We start from the raw sequence: 16,934 nt of genomic DNA on the forward strand, positions 1-16,934 counted from the left end.
ACATACGGTACTGGAGACACACGGTAACCTCTGGCTGAGATGCGAGTCAGAACAAATCAGAAAGGGAAGGGAAGCTGTACATTCACAAAGCGTACGCTCCATACCGCTCCATGAACCAGCCCGAAAGTCTGCCAGCCCTCCCACGACAGCTCTGCACCGCCCGACCGCTAAACTCCACGGGAGGATGCAAAATGGCTCCAAACACGATGCAAAAAACACACTCCTCACTTCTGGCTGAGATGCGAGTCAGAACAAATCAGAAAGGGAAGGGAAGCTGTACATTCACAAAGCGTACGCTCCATACCGCTCCATGAACCAGCCCGAAAGTCTGCCAGCCCTCCCACGACAGCTCTGCACCGCCCGACCGCTAAACTCCACGGGAGGATGCAAAATGGCTCCAAACACGATGCAAAAAACACACTCCTCACTTTACACAAAGTCACAGACAAGATAGGGAGTCTGGGGGAAGACGGACACACGGACAGATACACAGACAGCAAGAACAGAGCGTTTAAAAAAAAAGTTAACCCCGGTGGCCGGAGCAGAGATGAAACCTCACCTTACAGAGCAGGCGCAAGGTTTGAGTAGAAACAGTTCCAGTGTAAATCGAGCTGTGTGCATTTGGTTTTTTTTTTCTTTTTTTTGCAGTGATTTCTTTACAAACAAACAGGTCAAGAGGTAATAATTATAGATTGTTTTTCTTCTCTTATAAAGAATTAACAATATTAAAAAAAGTTAAAATCCAGACCCTCCCATAAAATAATAATAAAAAAAATAATCAAAACCACTCCAGTTAAAAGTTATGGCTTCAGAGTTATACACCGTAGATACTGACCTAACCACCAAACAACCGGCACTTCCCAGACTGTCTTTAACGCTGCGGTCAGCACAACAGACTCGGTCCTCAGCTACTTCCATTTTTGCTAGGCCCAGCTGTAGACAACAGTCAAACCAACTCTACTTCACCCTGATTTGGCATTTAATCAAAAGAAAATTCATGCAGTTCCCCCCACCCCACAAGTTATACACAGCCACTTCCAGATTATGAGATATTTATATATGTATATTAAAAAGATGGACGTTGGTTTCCAAACCCACACCCCGCTGTCAGATCCTGCCGAGTGCCTCTCGGCCCCCGGCCCCCTGCGGCTCAGGCCCTGAGAAGTCTGCCCCACGCTGCCGAGCGCGCCTGCGAGGGTGCCTGGACGGTGGACTCGGGAATCGCGTTCCTACGAGAATGGTCTCCTGCATTTCCCTGTGGCCTGGTCTCCTTCCAGCCAGGCGCAGTGCCCGCTCTCTCTCTGACACGCATCTCAGCTCCGTGGCATCTCCTCCCGCCCCAGGTCTCTCCTTCCACCCTACCAAGAATTACAAACCCCAGGGGCTCAAGACAAAAAGCCTGGATTCCAGGACTGAAGTCAGTTCCTCATTTGTTTTGTCTTAAAAAAGGGAAGGGGTGGCAGTGAGGCAACCTGATGGGAAGTTCCTGCAGCCGGCGTACGGACAGCAAGGCCACAGCACCCATCGGAGAGCTAAGGATCTGGTTTTAAGCAGCCTGTCCAAGCTAGACAATGCTCACTACTCAACAAGGAGAGCACCAGCGCGCACAGCTCAAAAAAAGGACACTCTAGATTTGCACATGCACAGAAAGCACGAACAGAGATGAGCCACCCTACGGGCAGACACTGCACGTCTACGGAAGGAGATGAACAGGCACAGGGGACACGCGCACCTCGCGCATGCATACACCATTGCGCACACTGACAGCCAGTCAGAGTTCTGTTTTCGACTTAGAATTTTTCAAGCTTAAGAAAAAGGAGGGAAATGGTTTCATGAAGCTGATAAACTGTTCAGGCTCAGCCTCTCAGAAGGGAGCACCATTTGTTTTGCAAATGCTTTTTCTGCATTAACGTGCCAGTCCCTGGAAAAATCCTCAGAGCGTGGCAAGAAAACCTTCCCTTTCCCTTCCCACTCCCAGCACCTAGCACCCTGGCCTCAAACACTGCCAACGGGTGCACTGCGCGCACTGAACTTTACAGGGATTTCCATTAAAGAAACAAGAGTTACGATCATGGCTGAGATCCCTCAGGTTAAGTCCCTCTCAAGTCTTCACGCTGTCAGGAGGTGATCATAAAAGGTTTCTGATTGTTTCATACCCAAGCAGGGAAGAGAGCAATTCAATAGGCTCCGTCACCCCACCTAGCAGCCTGTAGGTCACGCTGCCTGGTTGGTAGCAGTAGATTGGGCAGAAACACGAGGTAGGCCTCCATCACACGTCTACTCTAGCATGGCAGCTTTTGTGCAGTTTCCTCCTGCTGGGGCTCAGAGCCTAGATTTTCACATCTTCCTGGACACTGAGCTGTGAGAGGGTTTTCTTAATGCGGAGGGCGGTGAGTCGAGCCGCTCCGTTGGCGTACCAGCACTCTCGCATCATCTTACCCATCACCCGTAGTGCCTAGGCAAGAAACAACGGCAGATGTCAGTGCTCTCCTCTTCCCTGATCCCAAGTCGGTCTCTGCCAGGCTGCCGCCGCCTGGTTGGCCACCGATACAGCCTCCACTCCTCCTAAAACTGGAGCTCGTCTTATGGTACTTACTCTTTACTCACCTTACCGAGGAGGAAGGGGATGTGAAGATGAAAGTAGACCTTACCTCGTAGCTTTGCCACCAGTTCGGGATATTAGGCCGTAATTTCTGATCACATACGACCTTCCGCATCTCTTCAATAGAAGGATCAGAGGGTACAAGGTCATAGTATGGAAGCTGATACTCTTCGTGGATACCTGCAAGGCAGAGAAGGGGAAATGCAATTCCTGGGAGAATGGATCATCACCACAGTGCTCACTGAAGGCAGACCGATACTGGTTTATACTACATGACTCATTGCTGAGATGCGTCAACACTTTGCAGTTATTTAGAACAGAAATGAAGAATCTGGGATTTGAGTTTACAAAAAAAAAAAAAAGAGGGAAATAAAATGCAGCTGCCCAAACTGGAACAGAGTCAGCGTGCTGCGATCAACACCTCCCAGCACAGAGGCAAGGTCATCGAATCTCGGCTGAGCCGAGGGCAGAAGGACTGTCACACGCACCACGGTGCTGCACTCCTGCCTGCAGCTGGGTGTGCCAAGACACTCATTTATACTGATTTTGGGGAAGAGAGTCACCCACCAAATCGGCACCACTACTTCTTTAGAATCCACCCAAAGGAACATCAGCCATCACAGCATTAACCCCCACTTCCCCACACGGGCCAGTCTTAACAGCAGTCATGGGTCACTTCTGTTAACTCCCTCGGTAGCAACACACGCGGACATATCCTCCCGCAGCCCTGTTCTCCAGGCTCCCCTCAAACCTCGCAAACACCTGATCAAGAGAAACACCGAGGCTGGGAGACCCAGGAGCAAGCCAAGCCAATGGCACGAGCACATGAAGGGTATTACCTCCTGCGTTGCACCTTCGAGCAATCTCCCAGTAGACCAAGCCCAAGGCATAGATATCGGCACATTTAAATGAATCAAAATGCTTCATGTTAATGGTTTCATCCAAGACTTCAGGGGCCATGTATCTGCAGAACAGAAAAGGAACGGCATGTTAATTTTGAGAGAGGATTCTCCAGAAGATAGTAAATGGCAAGTTTTCCCATGCAGCACTTCCCAGCAGACAAAGCTGTGCTCTGCACAGCCTTAATCAGAACAGAACTGGGCCCCATGGTCTAACAGAGCGAACAAAAGAACTCAAAAAGAATAGCAAGTTGGGAAAGGGATAAAAACGTTCAAAAGCACATCAGGCTCCGGACAGCAGGCCCCAACAGGCTTTGGAGAACGCCAAGCTTGTTGTCAAGTATTATACAAGCTCCCTGGTGCCGAGTTTACGTAGCTGGCCTACACCTCTCAGCTTGACAGCACCTGGAGACGAAGGTACTGACATCCCTTCAACATCAATCCGGGCACAATGCTGACACTCTGCGAGACACCTGGAAATGCTTAAGACAGAGAATTTCACCAGTGCTCAACCAGCAGCTCAGGCATTTGCTAGTCACACCCCGATGCCTTCAACCACTGGCCAAGAACTCCGTTCTCCTACCGTTTGGTTCCGACCCTTTGATTCGGCGCAATATCAATCGTATCCGTAACCGAATCATGCCGGACAGCCAGACCAAGGTCAGCGATGGCACATGTGCCGTTCTTCTTCACCAAGATGTTCTTGGATTTCAAGTCTCTGTGAGCAATCCCGGGCTTTCCTAAGAGGGCAAAATAAAAAGAAGCAGGGGTCAAGGTCTGGTGAAATCTGTTAGTCAAACTGGTGCAGAGGCAGTACCGGATTTCAGGGCGTTAGTTAAACTCTCCGTGTCGCAACACATTTTCCTGTTTGGATACACTTCAGTGCTGGAGAACAGAGCAGTGCTGACAGCCCTGCTGCCATGGTATGCAAAGGCTCCACTTACGCTTCCCGAGGCAGTGCTGATGCAGTAGCATCCAGAGGCCTCAAGAGGGACATAAACTCCATCGTCCCAGTCATCAGACACGTTGATGCGGACGTAAGGAGTTTATAATTCTGCTGCTGCCTGCGCTAACATCCCACCCAACTAGCACCAATTTTAGGATGGGGGTGTGAAATGCTGATATAACTCCCAGGAGCTAGCGCAAAGCTAACCCACTTTGCAGCCAGCCAAAGCAATCAGTCTATTTCTGGTGAATACTGACCAGATGAATCGGGGCCGACTCAGCCAGTGTTTTCTGTGCATCACATCAGTCCCCCTCATCAATTCTGCTTTATTCTCCCCTCAAGAATTCCCAGCACCTTTTCAAACTTTGCTCTTACCCTGAGTACCCACAATCTCCATGTGCAGATGGGCCAGCCCGCTAGCAGCAGACAGGGCGAGCTTGATCATCCCCTCGATAGTCACTGTGTATCGATTAAGGTAGTCAAAGAGAGATCCGTGCTCATGGTAATCAGAGACAAGCCACAGCTGAGTCCATGTTCCATTATCTGCAGCAGGAAAGAGACCGTGCTCAGACAGATACAACGCAGGGACAGCACACGACCATCGAGCATGTCGCACCCTGTCTTTTTGGTACAGAGGAGAGCTGCTGGGTAAGGCTGCAGCTCAACAGCCAACCTGGGGGCAAATAAGGTAAAGAACTTTAAGGCAAAACACGACTTTGTAAGCTACAGCTGATGCACCACTGCGCCTCTCAACAGCAGCAGTAATTTTACCATCTTTTGGCGAGAAACATTCAAATACGTAGCTATTTGAAAAGCATGCTGACCGTTTTCTCTAACCATTTAATTGTAAATCCTAGCGAAGAAATGCACCTCCCAAGAGCAGACAGCACACTGGTGAAGTCTCCGCTCTCAGGACTGAGGCACTTTTTACCTTTGTTATCTGCAGCGATAAATCCCAGGATGTTCTCATGTCGCAACATAACGGTTTGATAGATTTCCGCTTCCCTAAACCAGGAACGCTCCTCACGTGAAGAGAAGATTTTTACAGCTACGTCACCTCCACGCCACCTGCCACGCCACACTTCCCCGAAGCGGCCTTTACCAATGATCTCCTGAAGGACAATTGTCCGAGCCACAGTCCGTTGGACAAAAAGCGGCAAACCTACGGACAAGAAATGGAAGGAATGAATGCCTGTTGCAGCAAAAGAAACTCCTGAAACCTCAGAGTCTGAAGTAGAGCATCATCAAACCTAGAAGGCTCTACATTTGATAACAACCAGCAGCCTAAGCAAGACCCAAACCAGCAAATGGTGGTAGCTCCTGCGTAGGACGTGCCATTTGGCTGCTCGGGCAGCATCTGCATATCACTTTGAAGTAGCTTGCAAACCGCCAGTGATTAGGCACAGAGCAGCTGGGAAACTTCTGCTCTATGGCAGATCAAAGCAACTTTAGCCTGAATATGCAAAGAGTGGAACTCGTTGAAGACGGACTCTGCTAAAAAGCAGTAAACCACCAGAACTTCTCTTAAGAAAGGAGTCCTAACGTAGCTGCCACCTCTTACGTAAGCTACAGAGCTCACCTGCTGAGAGTGCGTACAGAAGAGATCCCAAAACATTTTATATATAGCAGATGTGGTGCTAAAGGTTTATTCCCTGGTCAAATACCAGGTTGCTATATTCTCTGCCTCTGTGGATTATCCTATGGTTTCCATCTGCTGCAAAATTCTTTCTTTTTTTAACCTAACTGCTTTCATAGTTCAAAGTCATGAATAAAACAATGACTTCCCTATCTATTCCGGGGATGATTTCTTCTAAGTGCTACAGAAGTGAATGCTGTACATCATCCACTTCAGAAGACCCAAGGATTCTTTGGGATGAAATGGGCTGTGCAAATGCAGTATTTGCACACTGCAGAATTTTCAGCTGCTGGGATCTTTCCCATTTTCCTGCCAGCTTTGATGCAGGTGACATCCTGCATCCTCCTTTGAAAGCCAACAACCCACAGGTGAGCAGCCAATGTCCGTTTCCAACCCAAATCCAGTTCCAGAGCTAAATTTGAAATAGATGTAGCCGTTTGAGTTATCCTCTTGCAGAAAAGGAGGAAAGCTACGCAAATCTATTTTTACACATCAGCAGTTACGGAGGAGTTGAACTATTGCTCTTACCTAGCCTAAGCACTGAACACTGACACGGGGCCGTGGCTACAGCGCCTACTGCATGACAGAATCTAAAACACGCCCTCCACGTGACTCATGATGGGGCAACATGAACAGGCTGACGAGGCAACAGCCTCACAGCCGTGCAAAGCTGTGGCAACCAGGAGCCCAGAACAGACTACTCCATTAAAATTACAAGTTCTCATTCGTCATTTCCAGTCATATCTTAATACCTGAGCCAGAGCCAGAGGTGGAGAGATCGTAGACTAGATCTTGCAAGGTCTTATCCTTCGACAGGCACATTTCACAAGAGGGGTCTTCCACGTCCAGCCGCTGACGATTGTGATAGACTCGTTGGTGGTGATGAAAAACAAAGACGACTATGATCATGACAACAAACACAAGGAAGACAGGTCCGGCAATCACTGCCACTAGCTCCACAGGACCCCAGCTCGACGGGGGTTCGTTATCTTTCAGGTGTCCTTGAGAGGAAAGGGACGAGAAAACCAGACACTTTTAGAAAATTATCACTCCTTCGTAAGTGTTCTTTAAGGACTTTCTTCTTGTGTTTTAATTATCCTCTCAGAGCCTGGACAATTTTAGCTTGCTGTTCCAGGATGGTAGAGGACACATCAAATAACAGCGTTAACATGGGACTGATCAAGTCATCAGGCAGGCAAACCACAGCTAAAACCCCCAAAAGAAGATGGTGCTTCAATTGTGGGATCAGGGATTATTGGCACTTGCTATTTAAAAGAGGACGGGAGCCTGTTCTGGGCTGAATTTGCTAGAACAGCCTGCATTTTACCTTCCAGAGAAAAACCATCCAGTTTCTCCCTCCTTCCCCTTCTTCCTGTAACAACCAGTGAAGACTGGTACCTGAAGTCAACAATTATTTGTCTGTTTTAGAACAAATAAGACCTCCCCACTGCACCCAAGGAAAATGGATACTGCAGTCTTCATACGACCCACTTTAGCTCAAAACGGAGAGTAATGAGGTACGAGGAAGTACTGCATGCCCTCTCTGTCCCAGGAATTAGAAAGAAGCAGACGTTTCCCACACCCTCAAAGGCAGGGCTGCTTCCTCTTCGCCTATTCAGGATCCCTCCACCCCACACACTTTACTCTGAAGCTGCTGCCGGGTTTCCATACTCATGGCTCATCACTGAAAGGATCTCCAGTCCTAGAAGAAGGAAAGCCACTCTATCTGATAAAAATGCCAGAAAAGGGATCCGAGCCGTGCCCTCAGGCCACTGCAGGCACAGAGCATCATGCAGCAGAAACTTATATTTAACTGTAGGTGAACATTGCTGCTGCTGCTGCTTTCAGGAGCCTGTGAGAAAACCAGCAGCAGGGCTGATAAGGTGAGAGGAGTCGCATAATATGGAGCTACCGAGTGCAGTAAAACTGCAAAAAACTCCAAACTTTGGAAGCTTCTCCTACCCTAAAGTACAACCTCATCATCTGGTGACATTTTGTTGGCCACAGGGGAGTTCAAGCAACTTCACATTTTAATTTGAAGTAGTTTGTTATTATTTCCACTTTACAGATCAAGGAAATGAACACACAGCAACCTAAGGGAAGAAGTGAAAACAGGGTCGAGAACTCCTTATTCCCAATCCCAAACAGACAGCTTCTCTCCTCCCCACTTCAAACAGACAATTTATTTAGCTCTCTACTCACCACTGGGAACCATTAAATCAATTTTGTTGCAAAAATCAGAGTAGCAGCAGTGAGTATTACGCAGATCTTCTGAACTCAGACAATAGAAGGGTTTCCCAGCAGGACTCAATTTTGCTTCAGGAATGCAGGTCCGAACGTGATGTTTAACACCATCCAGGTTGAAGACCGAGACCATGCACGCGCCGTCCGTTTCACACGTGGAGTTCGCTTGTTTGCAGTCGGAGCACAAACATGTCAAAGCTGCAGAAATCAAAACACGACCACCTCCATAAAACCCACCAGAGAACAAATGCTCAGACAAGAGAAAACTTTCGTCTTTAAATTTCCTATTTCAGAGGGAACGGGCCATTCTTAGGCTCAGGAATTAGACTTTAGGAACAGAACAAGTCATACTCAGTATTTCAGACCTGCAAAAACCCAACTGAAGCACAAAATACAACGTGGAAGCAGAGGAGCCTTTCCAGAAGATGACTGCCCAGACAGCCCTTTTCCTGCCCCTGTTGCAACCACTAACAGAGATGACCCAAGTCATCCCTGCAAACTAGACTAGATTTTACCAAAATCCGCTCCCAACCCAACCTAGGGTCAGAATTCAAATTGAAAACAATAATTACTCAAACTGACAGACTCCATTTCACCTGAGCTGCCTGTCCAGGCTTCCTCAGCTACGCCAAAGACGAGCTGCCCGTTACGGGTTAGTGAGGGACAACCGCCCCAGCTCGTGGGAGACAACAAGCAGTTGGCAGATGCCAAAACAAAACCAATTCAAACTGACTACACAAGCCAAGTGTGCTACACCCAACTAGATCAGTCACTTATTTAGTAACTGCTTTCCTGATCCGAGACACTACCTTGGGTCAAATACATTCCTGGCTTTTTGCCTGCTCACCGTGAAGATTATTTGGGTAAAGAGCAAAGGAGAAACTCCAAGGCAGATTCCCACATTTTTCCGCCTCCCAGCTGTCATTGTGCTTTTCTCAAGCTGCCTGAAGAACTGTAAGCAAATCCCCAGGCATCGCCATCCTTGGGAACAAAGAGCGAATACAACAATGTCAAGAAGAAGGGTGGGGCTTGTTTAGCAGCACACACTATTTTCTTCAGCTTTCATCAGATCTTTCAGCCTCCCTGGAGGGATTCAGAAACATGTACTTACCCGCTGCAGAAATGGTCTTTCAGGTAGAGAAAGTTTGAAGAAGTGTTTTAAAAGATACAAGTGCCACAGTTAACTCTCCCCAGTCCAATAGCTAAATCCTCTACGTCCGCTTGTACCCTCTCGGTTTAAAGACACAAACGAAAGTCACTGTCAACACTTGTGTGTGTCAGCCACCTTCCCGTGGGGCAAGGGAAATGCCAAGCTCTCAGTCACACCATCTCTGGCAACCAGCAGATTTAAGGAGCATCAGCATTCAAGTATATTCATGGCACTGGAAGAGCCTCTTGCTCCCAGCCAGCACACGGTCCAAAGCGCAGCGGAGAGTTATGCTGCTGGGGGCACGTTACCTTGAACTTAACGAAAAACAAGCAGGTCCTGATCAACTTCAGGGTTCGTTTAGGAAGCAGACACCCATTATGCCTTATCTCCAGTGTCCTAGGTAAATCGGTTAGGCTAATTGCATTACTATTCACTTAATTCTCTCTGGACACTGTGCTCTTCATTTCCTAGCTGTTATTGTGAGCTGCTTAACAGCTCAAAGGTGGGCTGCAGTATTTCAGACAGGCTAAATGCAGACGCTGGTGAGTTTTGAACCAACAGATTCAAAACTGCAGAAGCAGTAAAAAGCCAGTAAAACGCAGAAGACCTGTTCAGTGAGACATCTTTAAAAAGCATCATGAGCAAATATAGCTTATTACTATGTGCTTAGCACAGGCCAAGGAAAAGGGACATAGAATAGAAAATGGACAACCATTTCTCAGGGAAGACCCTGAGACTGAACCATATTGAGAAGGGTTGAGGGCACTGTACCCATCAATTATGCAGCTTTTAAGGGGAAAGGTTATAATGAAAGAAAAAAAAAACCCCACTAATGTTCAGCTTGACAAACAGCTCCGAGTACACCGTTTTCCAGTGGTCATCAGAGCACAGAAAAGACAATTCTTCTGAAAAATATGCACACTTGGGGGAACAAAGGTTGGTTATAATGGAGTTTTTATGAAAACATGAGAAAGGAAAGAGCAGCCAGGGCACATTCCTACCTTCAAGTATACTTAAAAGGAAATAGTGTTTTAAAGCATCTCCTTTATTACTTTATCAAAAACTCAAGATACAAATTAAAAACATTTAAACAACACGCGTTTCATCATGGTCTTTTCAACTTGATTTAGATACAGCAAAACTGAACTTAGAAATGAGTCTAACAGAACAAAGGTCTCAAACCCAAGATTTAGGCTATGGCAGTTTCGCTTCCAGAAGCTCAGAAGTAAACAAAACACTTCAATGCACCAATAAAACTGGTTTTGTAAACTTCTTACTGAAGTATCTGGCCTGAAACTACGCATCCCTTTGAGAAGGAAAGCAGAGGAGCTGGTTGTATCCGCTCAGTTTCATTTGTAGAATTAAAAGAAATCAGTTTACCTGCAAGGTACGATACCAGAGCCCCAGTGCACAGGGACAGAGTAAGAAGATCCTTATCTGTTCCGCGCAGAAAGCAGAAGTTTCCTGCTAAGGAGGGGTATGCCCCACAGTGCACGGCCTCATTTCACCTCCTAGTGTTGTCAGCTGCTGCTCCCCCTTTGAGACAACTGCTCTTTTTTAAGAGCAATTCTTACAGTTAGCACCTCCAAAACCCCTACGGTAAGGAGGGCCACACGAACAAAGAAAATTAAGCCTTCAGCACACGTATGTACTTCTGCTACACCTTTCACGAGCGACCCTGACGGGGCTTTCTAGCTATTCCAGTCCATAACCTCTGTGCTGCAGGTAGGCACTCAAATTTTAGGAAAGATGGCCAGATCCTTGGGTAGAAGCTGCAGTCCAGCTCCAGCCTCCCTCGTGCAGCCAGGAGTCGACTCTGTCTTTATTTTTATTATGAAAAAGCTACACAGCCATATCCTCCCTAAGCATCACCTACTGCCGGCTGCCAGCGCTGCAGCGAGAAGGGCCCCGCTCCTGCAGGCACCGGCCGTGCCAGGGAGGAAAGGCCTGTCTGCACCGGGGCTCGCCGGGAACTGGGGAGCTTCCGGCAGAGAGAATTACAGGGCAACCCGCGCAGGTCCAGCATTTCAAGTTTGATTAACCAGAAGGGAAAATTCTTCTCATATCAGCAACACCAGAAGCCAGGAAAAAGCAACTGTTGTTTCCCCTTGGGTGGGGGTCAGAAAACGGACAGGTATGCAGAGCCCCCCCGCCAGGCATCTCTCGGGTGCTCCTGAGAGCAGCCGGGGACGCCTGGGGCGAAGCAAATGGAGACAGGAGTGAATAAAAGCATTTTTCATGCCAACAGCATTCTTTTTATTTGGGAAGAAAAGCTCCCATTGAGCAAAACATATAATCTACTTAATAAACTGACTGGACTGAAGAAAATAGAAGGGGCAAAGGAAAACAAAAGAGCACTTCACACAGCCGGGGCGGCGAGTTCCCCTCTCGCAGAACGCCTGGGGATGAGTCTGCATGAAAGGTGCTACAGAAGTTGGCAGCAGAGTCTGCTCTATCTGCTCAGCACGCTCTTTCTGACATTCTGCTCAGAGACAAACCCAACCCTTTAAAGAAGCTGTTTAAACAAGCCTAACATTAAGCTGCAGATCCTCAGAATGAAAGCTTTGTTCTCACTCGAGAGATGGATCAGGTTGGTATTTACACTGAAGCAAACCCTCACTGCGATTTACTCCAAGGCAGAGCGCAGGTGGTCGTGACATCAATCGCAGGAGCGAGCCAGCCCGGTGCCGGTCCTCACCGCTCCTCCTAAAAACCGGAGCAGTCAGTCGGCACTGCCAAAAGCCAAACTCTCCTTGATCCTTGACTAACGCAGCCCAGGGCTCGGCTACTGGGCTGGGTACTCCTTCAGGTGACCACCCTGAGCCCAAGAGGTGCTTCTGCTCTCCGCAAGGTACCCAGCGAGGGTCATGAGTTACAGGCGGCAGCAGGATTGTTCCCGGCAGGAACCGGGGTCACAGAGGTATTAGTATCCCTTTGCATTAACTACAGCAGAGAGGAAAACAAGAGAAGGCCCTCTTGCACCAAATTCCCCCATTAAAGGTGACGTGGATTTGCAAAATCAATCCAAACAAGCAGGGGGGGTCCGTGGGTTAGAGCTCTAGGCTCCAGGGAGACTAAAATATTAAGCTCCGACAGCCAAAGAACATTTCTTTTTTTTTTTTTCAGCAACTATCTGAGCTCGTTTCGCACATATTTATTCTCACACAGGATTGCATGTGTCAAGATGTCTCTGCAGCTAGACAGGGGAAAGTTTCACAGCAAAATCTAATGTAATGGTGTTAACCACCTTTTGGAATACATTTTCCAAAATCTCCTGAAGCTGTGCTATGCAAGATGACATTTTCTCAGGGCTAAATGCTACCTGATCAAGATGTATTAAGATAATTAACCTGAAGATGATCACTGGTGAAATTGCCAATAATCACCCACATATTTACCAGATAAACAGATTTTTGCAGAGATTGTAAGCTGCTGTTCTTTTTCAACAGTTTGAACCGAGGCTGGAAGAACGATGATTCCCCTGACTTCTGAGCCTTTATAAGGCTCTGGAACAGGAGCTGCAATTTATTATGTCTCTGTACAGCACCTAACTTAATGAGACCCAATCTGGTAGTGATGTTTTAATGCTGCAGCAGCATAATGTTAGCAAGAGAAATGGAAAACAATTGGGTTTGTACCTCTGCTGTTTCTTTAGATGCTATAATGAAGAGGGACATGTGTAAACATGCTTGGAAGAAAGAAATACCTTTCAGTGTTTCGCTATACGCTGTGCCGAAATAAATAAAGAATAACCTTTATCACAGAGTGTTTTGCCCAAGAGCAGGTTAGGAATAAAATCCATTCCCTTGCGGCAAGGGAGCAGAGGTCTGTTCCAGGAGTCCCTTTGTGCTCCTTGTTCAACCATACCACCCCAAGAACAGCGCTTCAAGAAAACAACCAGGGCTTCATTTTCAAAAGGCAGGGATGAGGACACTCAAAGCTATCTGATGAAGACTTTAAAAACACAGATCCATTATATTCACCTCGATTCTTCTGCTGCCTGGCATCAATAACTGGGATCCCTACATCCCTCTCTAGGATACGCCCCAAGTCCAAAATGCCTGCCTTGTATAGCACACCAGTATCTTCTCCAAGCCCCAGAGTCAGCTCACCTATACCCACGGTCTCCAAAATCAAGTGCAAGGCCAGTTCTGGATGCTCACACTGCCCCTGTTTCCTTACAAAGGAGCTGAAGCAATGAGTACAGATTTGCTCTTCTGTAGATACAGTACCACCACCTCGAATATCCTTCCTACATCTTGCTGCCCCATCAACTTCTCCTCCTACTTTCAAAGATCTCAACATCTCTTTTGCTCCTTGCTGGTGCTTATGAAATCTACTGACCCACTGCTGCTAAATGAAACAGAGTTAAAATTAGCTGCAAAGTACTACGAAAAAAGCACTTTCACGCAAGTCATCCAGAAACTAAAAATTATACTAGGATATTTAAAGTTGGAAACAAGAGTTCCAACTTTTTCAAGCTGGCTGCAGTCCCCTGGCACAGGTTGAACCTGACATGAACACATCATGGCTGACTAGAAAACATATACTAAATGGAAAAAAAATAAAGGCAGGAAGAACATGCTCTCACTTTTAAAGCGAAGAACCTTCTCTGCATCCACTCAAGTAACACAAAAGGAGAGCTTCTAAATGAATTTTAAATAAGCAAATTGACAGGAGTCTCATCATTAATAGGTTAATTAGAAGAAGCCTTGACATTGCTGCTGCTGTTGCTCTTCAACTCAGAAAACAGACATATGGTTCCAAACTCCTTCTCCAGGCTCTGGTCTGACACCTATTTTGTGTTTTAACTTGCTAGGAAACCAGTTTAGGAGCCACCCATACCATACCAGCACTGTGGAAGAAAGTCCTGCAAACCAGCTGCATGGCAAGGCAGATGCACAGGTCATTACTGATGGCTTTCAAGACTTAAAACCGATGCTGTGTGTTCTCAGACAATTGGCACATGCTTTTTCAGAGTCTAAATAACAAGTTGTTTAATGTGTAGTCTACATTCCGACACCCAGCAGTCCACAGGTTACTTCCAAAAAGCCCACAGAAAGCAGCAAGCACTAGAAAACCAAGCCTTTGTTGAGGGACTTTAATGTGCAGTGAAGTCTGCCTTCCTGATGAAAAAAATAAACACATGGGTCCACAGTCAATGAGAAGGGAGGCTGGAAAGCCAGTGGCTTAAATAATGAGGACAAAAGAGGTCTCCCACCCCACACAACTGCTCACACTCAAGGGTCTGACTCTACAAGCTCAGCACCAGTGAACGTTTCATCCGTGTAATACCATCGCAGCTTTCTCCCTCGAGACGAGCAATTCCTTCTCGGTCTGCTCAGATAACCGCGCTGGCTGTGCGGTGGAGAACATATTTCCACTGGTCAACACCCAGTGAACTTTGCTTGCTGTTAACAGAATTGACGTTTTACTTCACTCCTTTCGCAATAGCGATTTCCGGAGCATCCACTACTGGCAGCGGACGGCGTACCCAGGGAAAAAAAAATCCGAGCTGTCTGGCCAAGGAGCTGAAGGAGTTCAAGAATGCTTGTTGGACACTGTTTTTAATTTCCAGTTAGAGAAGTCTTTCTTGGAAAGTTGTAGGATATAACTTATGGACCACGCGGAGTTTGCCTGATTTAACCGGGTAAGTATTTTAAGCAGGTGTTAATAATAAAATCTGCTGGCCCAAGATTGCTCCCCACGGTATTCTTTTGCTTTATTTCAAGCACGCAAACAAAGCCTACCTACAACCACCCTGCAACCATCGCTGCAGAGGCACCTCTTTTTTTTCTTTTCCTTTTTTTAAAGGAAGGAGTGTGGGGGGGTGTTTTCTGCTCTGTTTACCAATGCACACAGAGGTTCACAGCTCCCAAGCACTGCAGAAATTAGGATGTTTTTCCAGCCTACCCTGAAATGAGCAGCTGTTAAGATCTCTTGTATAAAGCACAATAGTAAGGGCAGCCCTTGCTGGCTGAGGAGGCACAGAGTGTGCATCATGGCTGCTCAAGCAGCAAACAATTCACAGGGTTAGGGTCCCTATTCCCTGCCATCCTGCTCCCAGCTCCGCAAACGCAGCTCGCTCGCGCCCTTGAAGCCAGGCTGAGCTCACACCTTTTACTGGACAGCACGAACAAAAACGTACAGCGCATACTGAGCGGAAACAATAGCCAGCCACACAGAGCCCAATATCAAAGGCACTGATAGTCATCCGAGTTTCCAGGAGATACGCGCAGTCAATTGGCCCTTTCCTGCTTATTTATTTATTTTTTTTTTAATAAACACCAGCTGTATACAAAATGTGAAGTGAAAGCCTGAGAGCAGACGTGCGCTGAGTCTCATTTGGTCCTGCTTTGCCATTTAGCACAGAAAAGCTGAAACACCTTCTTGAGGCTGGATTTTACTTTAGGTTAAAACAAAGCCCAGACACTCTCCCCTAAAGCACATCTGCATCACCAGATTCAACAGGACTTGCAAATACACCCCTAACCTACTGCCCTAGTGGGGTTTAAAGCCATTTTCTGTAGCTAACAAGTCCAGATCTGCACGCACAAAGTTATTACCTTCTGACAGTCGGTTGGTAATACATAACACGAATGGCGAGAGGATTGGGGAGGAGAAAAATGTTTCAGTGCGGTTCCTGTTGGAACAGGTACCTGCGTTACACAAGCAGCGATCACCCCCGATAGCCACAGAGAGATGGACTGCGTGGCAAAGCCTCGGACGCTGGAGAGGCCATTGCCACCAGCCCGTCCTCTGTCCCTGCCAGGAGGTGCTCCGAGATGCTTCGGGCCCATCCAGCTCTGGGGAAAAGGGCTAATCTCTTTAAAAGCATGGCGCTGATAACCTCTTGCTCTTCCCCCAGGAAGCAGCAGCAGTTGCACCCCCCCAGATAAAGAAAAAGGATCACCACAGAACAAACAACCGAAACAAAGAGTTTTCCCTCACTCATCTCCCTCCAAACAAATATTTACAGTTGTTACAATCCAGAGGCACAGGGTTTTAGAAACGTTTCTTAAAAACAACAAAAAACAAACAACAAACCCACAGATTTGAAGAGCACACACACTGCAATCTCTGGTGCATGGGGGGCTGCCGGGGCCCCCCCTCGGCCAGGTCAACAGGCCGATGGGAAGAGGCCACAAGCTCCCGAGGTCTGATCGAGGCTCAGCAACAACATGGTGGCACTTCCCACGCCGGGGCTGATCTGCCTTCCCAGCGCCTGCCCCACGCCGAGCCCCTGCCTCCTGGGGCTGCGAAACACCGCCAGCGACCCACGCGTCCAGGACCCCAACACACACAGACACCCCCCCCCCAGTTCTTCCTCACTCCGAGAAAAGCCCATAAATTTCTGGTTCCTTCGTTATCTCTGAAGACAGGCTGGAAGACTCCCAGTTCTCTTCCCAGCCAAAGCCAAGTCGAGCGTGTGCCTCCTCGGAGCATCCCCTTGCACC

The 16,934-nt window shown here is 47.5% G+C and overlaps 1 protein-coding gene across 1 annotated transcript; it reads right to left on the bottom strand.

Annotated features, from left to right (window-relative positions):
• Window positions 1-1,121: 1,121 nt before the first annotated feature.
• ACVR1B (activin A receptor, type IB) lies at window positions 1,122-8,520 on the bottom strand. The gene is made up of 8 exons (XM_009319880.1): window positions 8,286-8,520; window positions 6,836-7,084; window positions 5,379-5,609; window positions 4,823-4,990; window positions 4,085-4,241; window positions 3,442-3,566; window positions 2,652-2,782; window positions 1,122-2,455 (listed from the first exon to the last, which is right to left on the bottom strand). The coding sequence occupies exons 1-8, from the start codon at window positions 8,458-8,460 to the stop codon at window positions 2,330-2,332; spliced, it is 1,362 nt and encodes a 453-aa protein (XP_009318155.1). The 5' UTR covers window positions 8,461-8,520; the 3' UTR covers window positions 1,122-2,329.
• Window positions 8,521-16,934: the final 8,414 nt, after the last annotated feature.

This window comes from Pygoscelis adeliae, unplaced genomic scaffold (genome assembly GCF_000699105.1).
Source record: "Pygoscelis adeliae isolate BGI_AS28 unplaced genomic scaffold, ASM69910v1 Scaffold243, whole genome shotgun sequence".
In the NCBI taxonomy this organism is placed as follows: Eukaryota; Metazoa; Chordata; class Aves; order Sphenisciformes; family Spheniscidae; genus Pygoscelis; species Pygoscelis adeliae.